We start from the raw sequence: 19,373 nt of genomic DNA on the forward strand, positions 1-19,373 counted from the left end.
CTGGCAAGATGGATTCTCGTGTTATCTTGCCAACCTAGCTGCCATGCAGGGTAAGTTTTATAGGGTTAGTTCACCAAAGTCATACAATCATGTGCCTCATACAACCCCACTCCAAAAAACTCAATCTATCCCTCAGAGAGGGCAGAGAGATAGGACAAAGAAACGGAAACAAGAAGAGAGAGCGACAGGGAGAAATGGTTGAAGGAAAAGTGATGACGCAGATGATGCAGAGCAAGGGAGGAGGAGCATCGGAGTCTAACAGACACAGAGAAAGAGGAGTGGATGGATGAAGAGAATTTGAGAGAGATAAATCAGTTACATGACTCTGTTTTGCTCTGAAAGCTGCCAGAGCTGCATCTATATCTGCAGATCTCTGAGGATGGAGGCCGAGGATGGAGCAGAGCTCTGCTTTCCAAAACTCCTCAACACCTCCTGCAGGAAGCCCACATCTCATTGGTCTGAAGCTGTGCTCTTTCACATTTTGCTGTCCTCCATCTCTGTGCTCACTGTGGCTCTCAACCTGCTCGTCATCATTTCAGTCTCCCACTTCAGGCACACATTAACTTTTTAGCTTCTTTCCACATTCTTTAACTGAACAAAAAAACTACTGTAGATTTACAAGAATTGTCTTTGACCTAGTACTGAATAATGTTCACCTTGGCACATTAGCCTTATATTCTTCCTTACTGAGTGTTTTTGTACAGCAAAGCTCAAATGTCTGATTGCTTTCTCTCCAGCCAATAATCAACATTTGTTTCTTTCTTTAATCATGTGTGAACTATAGCTGTGGAAGATCAGAAAACATTCAAAATCACACAATTTTCCGAAGTTGTTATTAAGCTCTTTTGTGATTTAGATATGAGATATGATTTAGTGATGCTTTTCTTTCTCTCCCTGCAGGCAGCTCCACACACCCACTAACATCCTCCTCCTGTCTCTGGCTGTCTCAGACTTTCTCGTAGGTCTCCTGGTGATGCCAGTAGAAATTCTCATGAAAACATCCTGTTGGTTTTTTGGTGATGTTGTGTGTTCTCTGTATAATTATATGTCCTTCATCATTACCTCTGCCTCAGTAGGAGACATGGTGCTCATATCAATCGACCGCTATGTTGCTATTTGTGACCCTCTGCATTACACCAGCAGAATCACTGGGAAAAGAGTTAAACTCTGTGTTTGTCTGTGTTGGTTTTGTTCTGTTTTCTACAACGGTCTCATTGTAAAGGATATCCTGAATCAACCAGACAAGTATCATACCTGCTATGGAGAGTGTGTCATTATAATTGAGCCTATTGCAGGAGCTGTTGACCTTGTTGTGACCTTCATCATTCCAGTTATTGTCATCATAGTTCTGTATATGAGAGTGTTTGCTGTGGCTGTGTCTCAGGCTCGTGCAATGCGCTCTCATGTTACAGCTGCCACACTCCATGTTTCAGTGTCTGTAACCACAAAAAAGTCTGAGCTGAAAGCAGCAAGGACTCTTGGCATTCTTGTTGTTGTGTTTCTAATATGTTTCTGTCCATATTACTGTGTGTCTCTTGCAGGAGACAGCATGCTCACTGTTTCATTTGCATCCTTCATGCTCTTTCTGTTCAACTCTTGTGTAAACCCTATGATTTATGCCTTGTTTTATCCGTGGTTTAGAAAAGCAGTTAAACTCATTGGTACTCTTCAGATACTGCAGCCTGGCTCATGTGAGGCCAACATACTGTAGAGCAGGAGACTCAAACTGAAATTTGTTTTGGGCCACTGATGATATCATCTCATAGTGGAGACACTTCAGTTTTCAGTTTCTATACATATTTACGTACATAAATCAGATGTGCATTGGACACACTCAAAAACTGTTCTGTCACTTTGAATCAGTCATTAATACCCCTGATGTCTGTGCATTCATCAAACACCACAGAGTATGTGGTGAAAAGCTTTGTCTTATAACTGATCATAAATGTTGAACAAGTTGTTTCTGGACATAAGAAACAGTGAATAACAACATGCAGTCCTTCAGAAACACATACATGCAATCCATTTTAATAGAAAATAGTGTTCTTATCTAATGTGTATCCAACTGAGGGGTATTTTTATGCCGGAAATGGGCTGCCAGTTTTAAAATGTATTAAAAATCCTAAACTTTAAGTGATATTCTTTTCTTCTCTCTCTGTATACAGTAGACAAACAGTATGATAAACTTTGTTACCTCCAATCACAGTAATTATATGCTTAGATTTTAACTGACTGCATATTTTGGTGAAAAATTTAGACAATCTTTGACAAAGTAATTATTTTGTTCTCCTCTGTTTTCTTATGTGAATGTTGCTTTCCAGTTTGACATTTTATAAGAAAGTAAAAGTAAGCACATGAGAAACAAACAGAAAAATTAACAGTGCCATTATATTTCATATACCATATCCATATATCCTTCAAATGAGCTGGATGAGCTGGGTCAAAAGGAGAGAACCATTTGAATTTTCCTCCCACTTAATGCTTTATTCTGAATCGCAAAGTCCCCATTATTTGATGCAGTTCAAACTTTCAGTCATCTTTTAATAATCAACTCTGATCAGAAATCATTTTCAGTGATACAAGGGCATAACATCCAGAAGTATCATAGTGGACATGTCAAAATGAGGACAGGGATACAGTGGTAGAAACACTGAGGTAGAATCTGAATCCACATCAGGACAGGCCATGAAAGCAGATTGAAAAGGTTCAAAAACATAAATAGGAATGAAAATGTTGCAGAACGGCCCAAACACTAAAAGTGAATGGTGACCAGTGTTCAAACAGAAAAAAACATCCCACCCTCCCAAAGAAAACATAAAATGTCTCCATTCTTTTCATCTGGTGTAATCCTATTCACCTAAAGCCCTGACACGCCAAGTTGACTTGAAAGACGCCACAGCCTAAATCTTCACTGTAGATCCTTAGTTTAGAGACATGTTCACGTGCACATGCTCACCATCTGAACTGGATGTGTGTGGTGTGATGGTATGCATGTGCAAGTGAAGGGCATGTCATGGCTTTAAGTGACTTGGATTACAACAGCAAACATTTAATGTTTTGCTTGTTTTTTTCAGTTTGAGAAATAGTCACCATTCACTTCACTTGTTTGGGAGATTCTGCAATGTTTTCCTGTAAAACACAAATTGTATTTTGTGGACTGAAAAACTAATCCCGGTCTGCAATCAGCATGATTGTGAGTAGATAATGACTGATTTATCATTTTTGGGTGAACTATCCCTTTTAGACTGCTGTTGGGGACAGTGCCAGTCATACGTGACAACTTAAAAACACAACAGAAGAAAGAGTTGTTGGCCACAGAATGACCACAGATCTTTACAAAATTTTAGCTGGTACAGTGTGAGGTCCTCTCCAGGGAACATTACTGTATCATAGTGGAGAGGTTTGCATGTCCCTGTGAACCTCGGAGCTGTATTGTCTGGAGCCTACTGCTCCTGGTAGGGTCTCCCATGGCAAATTGGTCTCAGGCGAGGGTCTAGACTAAGAATGGTCCAAAGACCCCATGAAGAAACAGAAGGAATGCAGTGACCCTGCCCTGAGGAAGCCCAGGGCTGCCATTTGGAGCCAATCCTGGAAGGGGGACCCAACAGTGAGCACCTGTTGCCCGAGCACACCACAGAGCCCGGCCGGACACAGCCCAAAGAAGCTATGTGGACAACGCTCCTCCATCCCGTGAGCCCACCATCTGTGGGAGGAACCGCTGGGGTCGGGTGCGCTGCCAGTTGGGTGGCAGTGAAGGCAGGGCTGGCTCTGGGGACATGGAACGTCACCTCTCTGGTGGGGAAGGAGCTGAAGCTTGTGGAGGTGGAGCACTATTGGTTAGGTCTGGTGGGCCTTGCCTCGGCTCTGGAACCGTTCTCCTGGATAGGGGTTGGACTCTGTTCTTTTCCGGAGTTTCCCAAGGTGTGAGGCACCAGGCAGGTGTGGGAAAACTCACAAGTCCCTGGCTGAGTGCCGCTTTGTTGGAGTTCACCCTGGTGGATGAGAGGGTAGTTCAACTCCCACCCCCGGCAGGGCTTCTCTGGCATCCCTGTAGAGGTTGGGGACATTGAATCAGAGTGATTGATGTTCAAAACGTCCACTGCTGAGGATGCAGCTGAAACCTGTGGTCTTCAGGTCGTAGGTGCCTCAAGGGGTGGCAACACTCGAATGTCATGGTGGACATCGGCATAACATTAGTCAGCCTCCCTGGGAAAGTTTACTCTAAGGTGCTGGAAAGGAGGGTCAGGCTGATAGTTGAACTTCAGATTGAAGAGTCACAAAGTGGGTTCTGCCCCGCTCGTGGTATAACGGACCAGCTTTTCACTCTTGCAAGGATCCTGGAGGGGACCTGGGAGTATGACTATCTGTATAATGTGTCCTTTAAATAACAGGAAAATTATGTGCCAGTGACTTTAGACAAGTTTTTTTTTTGGTGCCTGACCACACCTCATATTAGACCAATACATCCAAGTACGCAAGTACACTTACAACCTCCATAATGTGGACGCTGATGAGAAAATGACAACTGCATCAGTCAGAAAGTTTTGCAAGAAAGTGCAATATTTCTGAAAATATACTTGTTACTATTACTGATATATTTACGTCACATTTAAAAAAGCAAACAGGAGTTTTTATACATTTTTAAATATATTAGTTAAGTGAATATTGAATACGCTGCCGCCTCACAGCAAGAAAGCCCTGAGTTCAAATCCCCCAGCTGGCTGGGGCAGGGCCTTTCTGTGTAGAGTTTGCATGTTCTCCCTGTGTCTGCGTGGGTTCTCTCTGGGTTCCTCCCACAGTCCAAAGATGCTAGGTTAATTGGTGTCTCTAAATTGCCCGTAGGTGTGAATGTGAGTGTGAGTGGTTGTCTGTCTCTTTGTGTCAGCCCTGCGATGCACTGGCGACTTGTCCAGGGTGTCTGTAATGTCCACATTGTGTCCACCATATAACATATTTTCCTTGTCTCAACCTCCATAACACAAACGTTGTTTTCATTCTGTATGACAGTCCTTTTTTAGCCGTTCCTGCAGCATTCGCCATGATCGTCCTCCTGCAGTCAATGTGAATGAATATGAATTTGGGGCGTTTCATTGACCATTTATAGGCACTTATGGGTATTACATGACATCCGCTAAAGGTGTGCCACATTTTCCGTTGATTGTGATTTATAAAGGAAAACTGGAGTAGGACGTGTCTACACCTTGTTTTATAAAACTTAATATTTTTGTGCGTAAGCACTTTCTGTGTTTCATCTGTACGCCATCTTTTAAGGTGAATCCCATGTACAGTTTTATAAACGAGCCCCTAGGTTCCTTGAGCTGAGAGCTGACGAGGCAATAGCACGCAGCTGTGGAGGTCCACCAGGTGCCTGATGACAAAGCCATGCCCATAACACACACACACACAGGGGAAGAAGAGACACAGGAGAAAACTGGGAGAACACAGCAAAATAGTGATCACTGCCTAAGCTGTGACAGCACCTATTCTGAAGGAATGACCTGAATGTTGCTGAGGGGGCAAATTGCATTTAACAAAAAGCTTCTTTAAATGATAGTTGAACCATGTTTTTAATAAAGGTAAATTCCCTGGAGTAAGAAAAAACAGATAATGAAGGCTAGTAATTGGTCTAATTTTTAAATATTTAATCATGGATTTGAACGGGCAAAAAAGGGTACACACCACAAACAAGGTGTGCGCGCCACCGCAGTATGTCAGATGGTAGTGATTGGAACGAAAAGCAAGATCGGAAAAAATGATGTCTCTATTAGGATCAAATTATTAAGAAAGAGCAGAAAATTCACCAGCTCTGAGAAAAATAAAATGCTAATGAAAATACTCTATCGAGTAGAGTGTAAATGTAGGGAGAAAAAATGCCATTTCTGAGAGCTGTCAGCATATTGTGCAAAATGTTGTGTGATCGGACATCTGTGATTGAGTATATTAGAAGAAACTTTGGAAATGCTCTTTAACAACAATTTAATAGCTGGGTTGGAATGACAAACATCCATGCAATAACAAATGAAGGTATAGACAGTATTAGTGGAAACAGGTTTAAGAAACAAACAGAAACACAAAACATGGTAAAAGTGCTCCAGACAAAATCATAGGTTTTGAGCACAGAAGCAGCTAAACCCTTCCTCATATAAACCCTAGCTCAAATATTTACAAATTGGGGGGTTTATTTAGAAAAGTGCTAGATGCTTGAGTGGGGACACTTGAACTGGAACTGGGAAAGTCTGAAAACTGGAATGGGAGAGAGCATCAGCTATTGTGTTGGAATGACCGGGCATGTGTCGGGCAGTGATGTAACTGAAGACCACATGATTAGGGATGGCAATCGAAAACCGGTTCTTGTTGAGAACCGGTTCCCAGTGTTTCAATTCCTTGGAATCATTTGCCAATTTTGCATACGATTCCCTTATCGATTCCAGTGGGCGCGAATGACATCACCACGCAAGCTACGCAACCTGCGTGGTGACGTTATTCACCAGTGCAGCCAGCAGGAAACATGGCACCCAAACGGCAGAAATGCTCAAAAGTTTGGTTACATTTCACAAGAAAGGATGACAACAAGGCAACTTGCAATACTTGCAAAGTGGATATTTCCTCAAAGGGAGGAAATACTACTAATATGCAGAAACATTTGCACACACAGCATGCAATAACTTTGAGTGAATATCGCGTTTTTGATCCACTCAACCCAGCAGCAGCTGCAGTGTTAGCACGTCCTCTGCTGTTGATACTGCAGGTAACTAACTAACTAACACTGCCTATCATGTTAGCGCCATTTGCCTCATTGTAAAACCTGCTATTAGCAACTGTTAACTGTTAACATTAAATGAATGCCTTCTCATGCATTTTAGATGACCATGACAAGAGACAGAGTCTGATTGGCTCAGAGGCTTATGTGCATGGCAAAGTTGAGATGCCCAAAAAGGGAGAGTAACTGCTGCTTTGAGATGTTTTCAACAGCGCAGGAGGATTTTGCGATATCACATGCATGCTACAGTTTCTCTAATGGGAGGGACGCTTTCATCTCAAGGGAGTCCAGCATGATGCTGAAGAACTCTAGGCACGCGGCTGGACCCAGGGTTTTCTTGGCAGACAGAGGAATACAGAGAGCTTGAAAACAGTCTTTTAATTTGGACAACAAAGAACCTGAGCTGTCATTAGGGGGATCTATCAGAAGGAAATCATCCAGCAGATGAAGGATGGAGTGGACTCTGACCCTGTTTAACAAGATCCAGCAAAATGCCTCTAACACTAGGTTGAATATGCTTGGGCTGCTTCTGCAGCCGAAGGTGAGACGCACAGCAAAATAATGTTTGGAATCCCACCTGAAATATACACTGTAAATCATTTCCAGGATTTCACAATATTGAACTGTGATATATCACAATAAATTACATTATTATCACTTCACAGGATCCAACTGTGATATTCACAATAAAATACCATGTTTGGAATTTTATTTTATTTATTTTTATTTTATTATTTTATTGTGAAATTACTGTAGATGTGGCCGTCACAGGAAGCTACTGTGAAATCCGCGGGGTTTTTTTTTTCGAGCTGCGTCGGTCTCCTGGAGCTGTCACTCACTTGACTCATCCACTGACCAAGTAATGATAAGTGCTTAAACATCTACTTTTGTCATCTTTTTCAACATTATAGTGAATGTTATTCAATAATATGAACTAAACAGCGTTAGTAGCCAGTCGGAGTGAGGGGTTGGCGTATAGACGTTTGAGCCGTTATGAGTGCGTGATGTTATTTTTAAGAATTAAGTGTTACTTTGTTAACAGTCTTCCCGCCGTTGAACCAACAGCTGCACTGGTCTTTGGTGTCCACATGTAAATGACAGTCAGATGGAACTACAGTGATTTGTAGCTGTATAGGTTGCAGTGTTTATAGCAGTAAAGTCTGTGATGAGACTCGAGGTTGGTGAAGGAGTTTTCTAGCTACACTACACAGCATCCATTGTAAGGATAACAACCTGAGTTATCCTGTACAGGTTCCATATTTTTAAGGGTAGCTAATTTGTATATATTGTTCATCACTTTTTATCTGGTTCAGTAGTGTTAAGTGATTTTTGTGTTACTGATCTGAAAATGTTAACTTGGTGTTATTAGGACAGTCTGCTAGCTGCATCCAAAATGACAGGATTGCTAATTTTAAATCCCTGTCAGTCCTGTATTTTGTTCTTCCTAATGAAATGGAACACAATGTTCAACTGTAAATTCAGTTTATGTGAGTGTAGTAGCATAGAGGTGTTCATCCTCTATGTGATTTGCCACCGCTTGTAATGAGGTGGGCCGATATAAAAGTGGCAGTCTTTCCACCAGGTCTTCCTTTTGCGCCCCTCGTCATCACCGGCGCGTCACTTCTGGATCAGAGGTCGTTTGGCCTGACAGGTATGGCTGCACGCAGCTAATTAGGTTAATTTGAGAGTTTTTCTGTAGGTAATTTGGTAACTGTTTGGGTTTTGTTTTCTTTGCTTTAGCCTTGTTCTTTTTGTTTACATTTGTTTAAAATATACTAACTGGGCAGTTATTGTTTGAAGTATTTCTTTAAGTTTAATCTTGTGACCTGCCCAGTAATTATAATTTTTGTTAGATTTTGACTGATTTCCTGTTTTGTTTTGTTGCAACCCCCACTAATTTGTTTTATTTGCCCCCCTTTTCAGTTGCTGGAGGCCGGTGGTGGTGGTGCTGGTGTTTTGGTGGTGGTATCCCCCCGTCCTGTCTGCTGTGTCCCAGGGAGTGGGTTTGTTCACTGAGAGTGTGTCTGCCACGTGTGCCTGGTGATTTAAGTTGATTCCTTTATTTTTTTTTCTTTTGGTGGATCCCTCCCCTGCTCTCACCCTTCCACTAGGCCTCAGCCCTGATTAGGTTTTCCCCCCTTCCCCCTTCCTGTGTGAATGTTTAGTGTTGTTTTAAAAGAAGGATGATTTAATAAAAACTGTATTTTAAAACTTGGAACCACGTCTCATGCCCCTTGAGTAAACGAACCTGTGTGCCTTGTATAGTAGTAAGTAATAAGTAAGTAAGTAATTCTCTGGGTGAAATTCCCAGGGTGGCATTGTCGAGCCCTTTTTATGGTAACAATATTAGCTCTAAATTCTTTCACCTCCTGTCTGAGACTGTTAATGAGTTTATTCAGCACTCCAAGTTGCATTGCAATACTTCTCGCTATAAATACCACTGTGGCATGTCAGAATGCTCATGGATGTATGGCAAAGTAAATGTGTTGAAAACTCCCCAGACAGCATGCGTACGTCTCCAGACGATGTTTGACCGATGTATCAAAGCTGCACAGCGCAGCCTCTCTACAGCTTCTATGACCTTTATTTATTCAGGTCGACTCATTCTATCAGCAAATATCTCACTATCTATGGCCCAAATTAGCACATATTTACTTATAATGTGATAGGAATATGGCAATATGACATTAAAAAAACAATATGCTTGACCATCAAAATAGCATATATACATGTATGTCTGTGTGTATACACTGTATATATATAAAATAATCATATAGCAATTGTAATATTAGTGAAAGTAATCGTAATTACATATTTTTTCTACTTCATATATAATTCAAGTCATGATCACAATCTAAACTTTACCAAATGTTACTGCCTGATCTATGATAAATCTATGGGGCTCTGTGACTTGACTCTATGCTATTATGTACACAATGTTATTAGTTGAGTTTTATTAAAATATCATGTTTTTGCAGCTGTGTGCCACAGCCATTGACATCAAGAGCATGATAAAACTGCCGAGCACCCTCAGTTGATTGTCCAAGGTAAAAAGTGATTTCTTATTTTTTTGCATGTTTGTCACACTTAAATGTTTCACATCATCAAACAAATTTAAATATTAGTCAAAGACAACACAAGTAAACACAAAATGCAGTTTTTAAATGGTTTTTATTATTAAGGGAAAAAAAATCCAAACCTACATGGCCCTGTGTGAAAAAGTGATTGCCCCCTTGTTAAAACATAACTGTGGTTCAGTTTCTCTAGCCACACCCAGGCCTGATTACTGCCACACCTGTTCTCAATCAAGAAATCACTTAAATAGGACCTGCCTGACAAAGTGAAGTAGACCAAAAGATCCTCAAAAGCTAGATATCATGCCGAGATCTAAAGAAATTCAGGAACAAATGAAAAAGAAAGTAACTGAGATCTATCAGTCTGGAAAAGGTTATAAAGCCATTTCTAAAGCTTTGGGACTCCAGTGAACCACAGTGAGAGCCATTATCCACAAATGACGAAAACATGGAACAGTGGTGAACCTTCCCAGGAGTGGCCGGCCGACCAAAATTACCCCAAAAGCGCAGCGACGACTCATCCAAGAGGTCACAAAAGACCCCACAACAACATTCAAAGAACTGCAGGCCTCACTTGCCTCAGTTAGGGTCAGAGTTCATGACTCCACCATAAGAAAGGGACTGGGCAAAAATGGCCTGCATGGCAGAGTTCCAAGACGAAAACCACTGCTGAGCAAAAAGAACATCAAGGCTCGTCTCAATTTTGCCAGAAAACATCTTGATGATCCCCAAGACTTTTGGGAAAATATTCTGTGGTCTGACGAGACAAAAGTTGAACTTTTTGCAAGGTGTGTGTCCCATTACATCTGGCATAAAAGTAAAGAAAAAGAAGAAAAAGAACATCATACCAACAGTAAAATATGGTGGTGGTAGTGTGATGGTCTGGGGCTGTTTTGCTGCTTCAGGACCTGGAAGACTTGGTGTGATAGATGGAACCATGAATTCTGCTGTCTATCAAAAAATCCTGAAGGAGAATGTCCGGCCACCTGTTCGTGACCTCAAGCTGAAACAAACTTGGGTTCTGCAGCAGGACAATGATCCAAAACACACCAGCAAGTCCACCTGAATGGCTGAAGAAAAACAAAATGAAGACTTTGGAGTGGCCTAGTCAAAGTCCTGACCTGAATCCTATTGAGGTGCTGTGGCATGACCTTAAAAAGGCGGTTCATGCTCAAAAACCCTCCAATGTGGCTGAATTACAACAATTCTGCAAAGATGAGTGGGCCAAAATTTCTCTACAGTGCTGTAAGAGACTCATTGCAAGTTATCGCAAACGCTTGATTGTAGTTGTTGCTGCTAAGGGTGGCCCAACCAGTTATTAGATTTAGGGGGCAATCACTTTTTCACACAGGGCCATGTAGGTTTGGATTTTTTTTTCTCCCTTAATAATAAAAACCTTCATTTAAAAACTGCATTTTGTGTTTACTTGTGTTGTCTTTGACTAATATTTAAATTTGTTTGATGATGTGTAACATTTAAGTGTGACATATGCAAAAAAATAAAAACTCAGGAAGGGGGCAAACACTTTTTCACGCCACTGTACTTATTAGCATCAAGTTGTGGTTTTGGTACTGATGTAGTGAGTGTCTTTTTGAGGTTGCACACCCATCTGATAGAAATACACTGGTAGACACAGTTTAAGAGGGGAGATGGTTTGTTTGGTATGTTTTGGTTTCTTTCCTCCTTTCTGATAGAAAACTGAATATGTTTTGGTTGTGTATAAAATAAAACATTTGCGGATTTTATCTCGGGCTTTTGGAAGCACAGATTGACATTTTTCACCAATTTTTGAGACTTTATGGACAGAACAACTAATTGATTAATCAAGAAAACAATCGACAGATCACTTGGCAGTGAAAATGATTGTTAGTTGCAGCCCTATGACTCCTTGTTTGAACTGAGGTAACTTAAGATTTGCTTCAAACTGTTGTTGCACACTTAAAGTGTGATTATTATTTTCTTCTTTTACTGGTCAATCTACAAAATATAGGCACTGCAGTAGGGTTGAAACTAATGATTATTTTCATTGTTGATGAATCTGTATTTTCTGTGTCAGAAAATGTGAATCAGTGTGTCCCAAGATGACGTCCTCAAATGTCTTTTGTCCATAACTCAAAGATATTCAGTTTACTGTCAGAGAGGAGTTAAAAAAAGAAAACAGAAAATATTTGCATTTAAGAAGCTGAAATCACAGAATTTTGACTTTTATTTTCTGAAAAAACTTTCAACTTGATTAATGGATGGTTAAAATAGTTGGTGATTAATTCAGTAATTGATTAATAATTTCAGCTCTACATTGCAATACATCATTAGACATTTCTGTCCTTTCTCTCAGCACTACAATACAATTTGCTCTGCCTTTATAAAATGCACAATTTGGATCGTATGATGGTTTTGAGTCATGGATCAAACCATTTTTTGGATCAGTAAACCCTAATGTGGGATTAGGGTTAAATTAATTTTAAATAAAAAAATAAAATAAAAATAAAATTCACACTATAATAATAATACTATACAGTATACTCAAAATTATGTACTATGTTACGCTATACTATAGCACATACGTATAATTATACACTGTACAGTATAATACAGGCAGACAGAGAAAGATTTGCACCGGTGAGCAGAGCAGAGCAGAGCTGTGTGTAGACAGCAGATTAGGGATGTGTGTGATTAGCAGTACAATCAGGAGAGACTAAGAGTAAAAGAAAATGGTTTATTGGCAAATGCATGAGATATGAAACATGAAAAGTCGGCGGTTAGACCCCATTGAGGTGAAACAATATGTATATATAAATGGGGGTGATGAAGCTGTAGTGAAGAGAACCCCCCGGGGTCTAGACACTGGTGGTGGTGGTGATGATGAGGTGCAAAGCAGAGACTGGTGAGGGGAAGTGGCTCTGGACTCCTGCTGCCTGGACCTGAAGGCTGGAGGAGAGGGCGTCAGGGAGGATCGAGGTGAACATCTTCTGCTACCTGGGTCCAGTGACTGGAGGAGAGAGGGGTGGAGGAGGGTCACGCGATTGACTGAATGACAACTGATGGAGCAAAGACAGAGGTGATTTAAAGTTTTGGCAGCAGCAAACTGACTGGCTATCGCGACCGTGGCAAAATCTGATTGGACAGTAAAGAGGAAGGTGAACACCCACAATCAGCTGATTAGGGGGAATAGGAGGAGTGAGACGAAGTAAAGGAGGGTTGTGAATGAAGGCAGTGTAATAGAAGGTCTTCCTGATTGAACTTACGCTGAGCTTCATTTGACTACTCTAAATTAAAAATGTTGTTTAATCGACATGGAAAGTAGTCGTCAGGAACATCTCTACAGCAGATATCTCAGAAGTTAGAATAAACATCACAACCTAATGATTGATTTCTATGATGGCAGCATGCCCACTTTTCCTAGTTACACCGCTGAAAATGCCTCAAGTCATGGTCAGTTCTGACAACTTTTAAATCAGTCGCTCTTCATTTTTTTTAGATTCCACTGCTGCAGAAATGCACTACAGAGTCAAACACAGCACACATCTGTTGTGTCTTTTCACTCCAACTCTGCATTGAGATTCAAGGAATTATAACTTTAAAAAGTAACAGCTACCAGAAAACTGTCAGATTATTATAGTTACATTTATTTTGCGAAACACGTTAGCAGAACCGTGGGGGTGATTTGTACAGGCCATGGATCAACAATGATCCATTCTGCCCTTAATAAACTGAATATAATTGTTGTATTGTGTTGTTTATCAAGGGACTGAAATGAAATGAAATGAAATAAACATTGAAATTAAATAAGATAAATAAACCAATATATAAGGATGGCTTTTTCTATGAACTTGTCCTTTGTACTTCCAGTTCTCACACTGCAAGAGTCGTGACCCACTGACAGCAGTGGTGTCTGCTTGGGAACTGACACACCTTTTTCCTCTTACCTGAATGAAACTAACAGCTTTCTTTGGCCCTTTTGTTTTTAGGTGCTTCTTGGACGTTAACCCCGAGAGGGGCACCAAGTCTAAGACATGACGAGGATCCATCAACCAGCAAGTGTGCACGTTCATTCGCAAACTTATTGACTTTGAGTGGATTTCAATGTAGAACTGTGACAGGCAAGACACACTGCTTATTGCACACTGCAACCTGACTATTAAATGTTTAAAACATATATGTTTTGAATTTCATACTGTTCAGTTTTGTTCAGTTTCAGTCTTCAGTTAAGACATCAAAAAAAACCTGCATTGGTGAGTAGTAAGAAAGGTTACTCTTATGTGAGTGCATTTTTTTTTCTTGAACTGTGTTGACAATAAAAATAATTTAACTGAATAAATTAATACATAAAAAAATCAAATGAAATGAATGATGAAATGAATTTAAAAAAAAATCAAATAAATAAATGTATAAAATGGATCATGTTTTTGTCTGTATTTGAATTAACCAGTTTTTCAGTGTTTTCAGGTTACTGGTGGGTTAAGAGGTAAAAATTATGAAAATGTCAAATTTACACCATTTTACAGTAGTTTAAGTGTAACATCTACAGATTCCTGTGAGATTAATAATAATTTACAGTAATCTAATGGATATTTACAGTGAAGTTATAGTCAAATACAGTAATTTTACAACAACATACTGCTAATTTACAGTAATATATGGCATAACTACTGTAAGGTCACAGTACATAGTTATTATTTTACAATACTTTACTGTAAAAATGATACAGTAACTTACTGTGAGACTAATGTAAATGGTAGCCAATAGTTTACTGTAACTTCAGAAAATGGAGGCATTTCAGGCTTGGTTGGCCCAGTGGTATGCTGAAGCAGCAGACAAGTACTGGGAGGCCAGATTGGCTGCAGCTTCAGCATTTGCTTTCTGTAATTAGCAGAGTACCACACCACTCAGCCTCCCCAGTTTACTCCAGGGAACTGGAAAGGAAGCTCCAATTCTCAAACCCAGATTCAGGAAAAATAATGTGAATTCTGTCCTGTCTGTGGAACACTGGACCAGATCTTTACTATTGCAGACTTGCTGGAGAGGTCATGGGAGTATGACCACCCAGTCTATATGTGTTATGTTGACCTGGAAAAGTTTAAGACCATGTAGCCTGGGGAATCCTGTGGGGGTCACTGCAGGAGTACTGGGGACCAGTGTTGTTGCCATGCTCCAATCCTTGTATATCCAAAATGAGTGATGTCTGGATTCAAAACACATTTTCAGTGGCTGTTGGTCTCTTGCCAAGATTGCCTCTTGTCCCAGTCTTGTTTCATGGACATGAATCAAGGTAGAGCTGGATTGATTAAACATTTCAGGAAGTTCAGAGTTGTGTGAATGCTTTTTGCAAATGATGTGGTTCTGTTGCCTTCATCAGACTCTAGCCTTCGGCATTCACTGGGATGGTTTGCAGCCATCTGTGAATTGGTCAGGATGAGGGTCAGTACTTCTAAGTCCTTGAGTCTCTGCTGGAAAATGGTAGATTGCCACTCCCAGCTGTCATCAGCTATGATATGCGTATGGTCCTAGACTGTTTTGGTGAAATGGCAGCTGAGTTGGAAGGCAAAGCTTTTGATATGCCTTTTGTGGTACATTCCACCAGGCATGAAAACGGGTCAGGGGTGCAAAAGGTGAGAAGGATACAACTCCTCTAGGGGGGTCCGGGGGCACGTTCCCCTGGAAGAAAATTTTGGACATTTTATATTTAAAAGCATCAATCTGGTGCACTTTGAGAGAAAAATCATGCAGACTTACAGGACAGTATGAATGTATAATAAAGTATCTATACATTTTCATTAGGGGTGTGTATCTCACTGACTGAGACGATTCAATATGTATCTTGATACATGTTCAATACGCTATATTTTATAAATCTTTAAGTGGCCAACGATTCAGTTCGATATGATTCACCTCTGTCACGATATGATACGATACGATACAATACAAGACAATGCAATGTGTCAGTCTTTACATTTTGATTCAATAATTCTACATCTGTAAAGTGCTGTTAGTTGCCAAAAAATCCTGATAGTTTTACTAAATATAGTAACAGTAGAGACAGAGAGAAGGAGACATTACAGTGGTGTTAACATCTTATGAGTCTCATTTGTAAATGAGATAAATGAGAAACTTAAAAACTGTTTAAAATATCAGTATTTCTTGCAGTAAGATGATCTACTGCTCTGTTTCTTATGAAGAGTGCTGTGGTTTTGATGAGTGTGGAGGAACGTTGAAGTGTTACCTGCTCTCACAGTGACATGACGTCTCTGTGGTCAGACCCGTGGCTCTGTTCTCCGCTGTCAGACACATTTTGTATAAATGATTTGCAGCAGCGTTTCTCATCTTTCTTATGAAACACAAACTTATTCAACACTTAAGCGTTATGAGAGTTTGGTGGTGTGATGCGGTACAGTGTCACTTCTGTCACTGTTTTCAGCGCCGTCTGTTTTGCTGCTGTAGCGCCAGTAGGGGAATGTCTTGTTGAATTCAAGGCTCCCTTCAAGCGCGCACATGTTTGCAGCTCACTATGGCTCTGCGCCGCTCTCATGTATAAAACCAAAGTCCTAATCCAAAGTCCCACTCCATGTCCCATCCATACCCCCCCCCCCCTCCCAAAAAAAAAAATTTTTTCATCAGATCTACATGATTCACGTAGGTCACCTATTTTGGAATCAAAATGGCGAATTTCACCGAATGGTGAGTGATTTTCATGCCTGTTCCACACTTCACCTATGGTCATGAGCTTTGGGTAGCATCCAAAAGAATGAGACTGCAGATACAAGTGGCCAAAATATGCTTCCATCATAGGGAGGCTGGAACCAGCCTCAGAGATAGACTAAGGATCTTGGAGAATCGTATGAAGGTCAGAGTCGACCCTTTGCTTGTCAAAATGAGCCAGCTGAGGTGGTTTGGGCATCTGATTGGGATGTTTGGTCCTTTGTGTTATAATGTGACTTTTTCAAATAACCCGACACACCAGATAGTTTGTTACACAGAACAATCTAGGAAGTTGTCCTTACAAAGTATTTGGAAAGGGCAGGCACTTTCAAAAAAACACAGGCTAATTTCAACCAATCACAAAAGACTCTTACTGAAGCCAGTCAGGAGACAAGTGAAAATCTTTTCCATGGAGGAAAGCCTTCAGTGCTGTTCTTTGCTTTTCTTTCAATGAAGCAACTCTCCGTTTCTGATGCAGCTGACGCTAGTGCAGTGTCTACGCTAACTTCTTCAGGAGCCACCATTGATTGTTACAGATGAGTCACTTCCATGGCCTGTTGCTGCCAGTAGTTCCTTCTAGGATGCTGATTGGCTGCACCACTTGAAGCCTGGCTAAATGGATTATCGTGTGATCTTGCAAATGCAGCTGCCTCACAAAATCAGTTTTATATACTTAGTTTGGATTCATGTCATACAGTATCATATCTCATACAGCCCCACTCCAAAAAGCTCAAACTGTCCTACAGAGAAGGCTGGACAAAGGAAAAGAAATGAGAAGAGAGAGAGACAGGGAGGGATGGTTGCAAAGTGATGATGTGCAGAGCAAGGGAGGAGGAGCATGTGAGTCCAACAGAGACACTGAGAGACAGAGGGTGGGACAAATGAAGTGAATGTGAGAGAAATACATCAGTTAGTTTTGCTCAGAAAGCTGCCAGAGCTGCATCTATATCTGCAGATCTCTGAGCATGGAGGCCGAGGATGGAGCAGAACTCTGCTTTCCACAACTCCTCAACACCTCCTGCAGGAAGCCCACATATCACTGGTTTGAAGCTGTGCTCCTTCACATTATGCTGTCCTCCAGCTCAGTCCTCACTGTGGCTCTCAACCTGCTCGTCATCATCTCAGTCTCCCACTTCAGGCACACATTAACTTTCCAGCTTCTCTCTACATTTGTAGAATTACAAGCAGAATTGTCTTTGACCTTGTACTGAATGATCTTCACCTTGTCACGTTATCCTTATATTGTGCCCTTCTGACTGTTTTTTACAGCAAAGCTCAAATGTCTGACTGCTTTCTCTCCAGCCAATAATCAACATTTTTCTCTTTCTTCAACCATATGAACTGTGGATGTGGCAGATCAGAAAACATTCAAAATCATAGTTTTGTTTGCTGTTTAAGTTGTTTTGTCATTTCGATATGAGAACTTGTTGATTTAGTGATGCTTTTCTTTGTCTCCCTGCAGGCAGCTCCACACACCCACTAACATCCTCCTCCTGTCTCTGGCTGTCTCAGACTTTCTCGTAGGCCTCCTGGTGATGCCAGTAGAAATTCTCCGAAAAACATCCTGCTGGTTTTTTGGTGATGTTGTGTGTTCTCTGTATAATTATATGTCCTTCATCATTACCTCTGCCTCAGTAGGAGACATGGTGCTCATATCAATCGACCGCTATGTTGCTATTTGTGACCCTCTGCATTACACCACCAGAATCACTGGGAAAAGAGTTAAAGTCTGTGTTTGTCTGTGTTGGTTTTATTCTGTTTTCTACAACGGTCTGATTGTAAAGGACAGCCTGTATCAACCAGACAAATATAATACCTGCTATGGAGAGTGTGTGATTGTAATTGAGTTTATTGCAGGAGCTGTTGACCTTGTTGTGACCTTCATCATTCCAGTTATTGTCATCATAGTTCTGTATATGAGAGTGTTTGCTGTGGCTGTGTCTCAGGCTCGTGCAATGCGCTCTCATGTTACAGCTGCCACACTCCATGTTTCAGTGTCTGTAACCACAAAAAAGTCTGAGCTGAAAGCAGCAAGGACTCTTGGCATTCTTGTTGTTGTGTTTCTAATATGTTTCTGTCCATATTACTGTGTGTCTCTTACGGGAGACAGCATGCTCAATGTTTCATTTTCATCAATTATGGTCTATGTGCTTTACTTTAACTCTTGTGTAAACCCTGTGATTTATGCCTTGTTTTACCCGTGGTTTAGAAAAGCAGTTAAACTCATTGGTACTCTTCAGATACTGCAGCCTGGCTCATGTGAGGCCAACATACTGTAGAGCAGGAGACTCAAACTGAAATTTGTTTTGGGCCACTGATGATGTCATCTCATAGTGGAGACACTTCAACATTCAAGTTCTGCAAGAAAGTGCAATATTTCTGAAAATCTGCTTTTTTGTTTCTATTCCTAACATATTTTCGTCATACATCAAAATCTGCAAATATCAGTTTCTACACATTATGAATGCACAGACATCAGGGGTATTAATGACTTATAATGTCACTTAATAACTTGTTAATATGCTTTTCCATTGTGTTTGCTAATAGAGAAATATTATTGACCAAGCTGTTTCCAGGCATAAAAACAGTAAATAACAACATGCAATCCCTCAGAAAAACATACCTGCAATACATTTCAATAGAACTGTGTTTTTATTTTAAGTGTATGCAATTGAGGGGTAGTTTAAATGTGTATGAAACAACTAGAACCAATAAATAAAATAATGCTGGTTGTTATATATTATACATCATGTCACCAGCTAGATGAAGGGAGAGAGGGGGTTTGAAATGGGCTGCCAGTATGAGGCTCCTGCTGTAGAGGCTGTGGAGAGACACAGCTGCTC

General features: G+C 40.6%; 2 protein-coding genes across 10 annotated transcripts; both read left to right on the forward strand.

Moving 5' to 3' along the window:
- The first annotated feature begins 348 nt into the window (after positions 1-348).
- On the forward strand, positions 349-1,711 carry LOC146322356 (trace amine-associated receptor 13c-like). 5 transcript variants are annotated; one of them, XM_084724315.1, is made up of 2 exons: positions 349-552; positions 901-1,711. In XM_084724315.1, the coding sequence occupies exons 1-2, from the start codon at positions 380-382 to the stop codon at positions 1,709-1,711; spliced, it is 984 nt and encodes a 327-aa protein (XP_084580441.1). In that variant the 5' UTR covers positions 349-379. The 5 variants fall into 5 exon arrangements, with proteins under 5 accessions (XP_084580441.1, XP_084580442.1, XP_084580439.1 ...); XM_084724316.1 differs by having other exon boundaries at positions 349-456; XM_084724313.1 differs by having other exon boundaries at positions 380-609.
- LOC146322357 (trace amine-associated receptor 13c-like) lies at positions 477-18,809 on the forward strand. 5 transcript variants are annotated; one of them, XM_084724318.1, is made up of 3 exons: positions 17,496-17,702; positions 17,929-17,930; positions 17,993-18,809. In XM_084724318.1, exons 1-3 carry the CDS (start codon positions 17,496-17,498, stop codon positions 18,807-18,809), a joined length of 1,026 nt encoding a protein of 341 aa, XP_084580444.1. The 5 variants fall into 5 exon arrangements, with proteins under 5 accessions (XP_084580448.1, XP_084580444.1, XP_084580445.1 ...); XM_084724322.1 differs by lacking the exons at positions 17,496-17,702; positions 17,929-17,930 and adding an exon at positions 477-526; XM_084724319.1 differs by lacking the exon at positions 17,929-17,930 and having other exon boundaries at positions 17,496-17,668.
- Positions 18,810-19,373: the final 564 nt, after the last annotated feature.

The sequence above is a fragment of the Lutjanus erythropterus genome, chromosome 8, assembly GCF_056507025.1.
Source record: "Lutjanus erythropterus isolate fLutEry1 chromosome 8, fLutEry1.hap2, whole genome shotgun sequence".
NCBI lineage: Eukaryota > Metazoa > Chordata > Actinopteri > Lutjaniformes > Lutjanidae > Lutjanus > Lutjanus erythropterus.

Coding starts and splice junctions, on each gene's coding strand:
- LOC146322357 (XM_084724318.1), top strand. CDS start 17,496: ATGGAGGCCGAGGATGGAGCAGAACTCTGCTTTCCACAACTCCTCAAC.
- LOC146322356 (XM_084724315.1), top strand. CDS start 380: ATGGAGGCCGAGGATGGAGCAGAGCTCTGCTTTCCAAAACTCCTCAAC. Junction 553..900: donor ATTTCAGTCTCCCACTTCAG/GCACACATTAAC, acceptor CTCTCCCTGCAG/GCAGCTCCACACACCCACTA.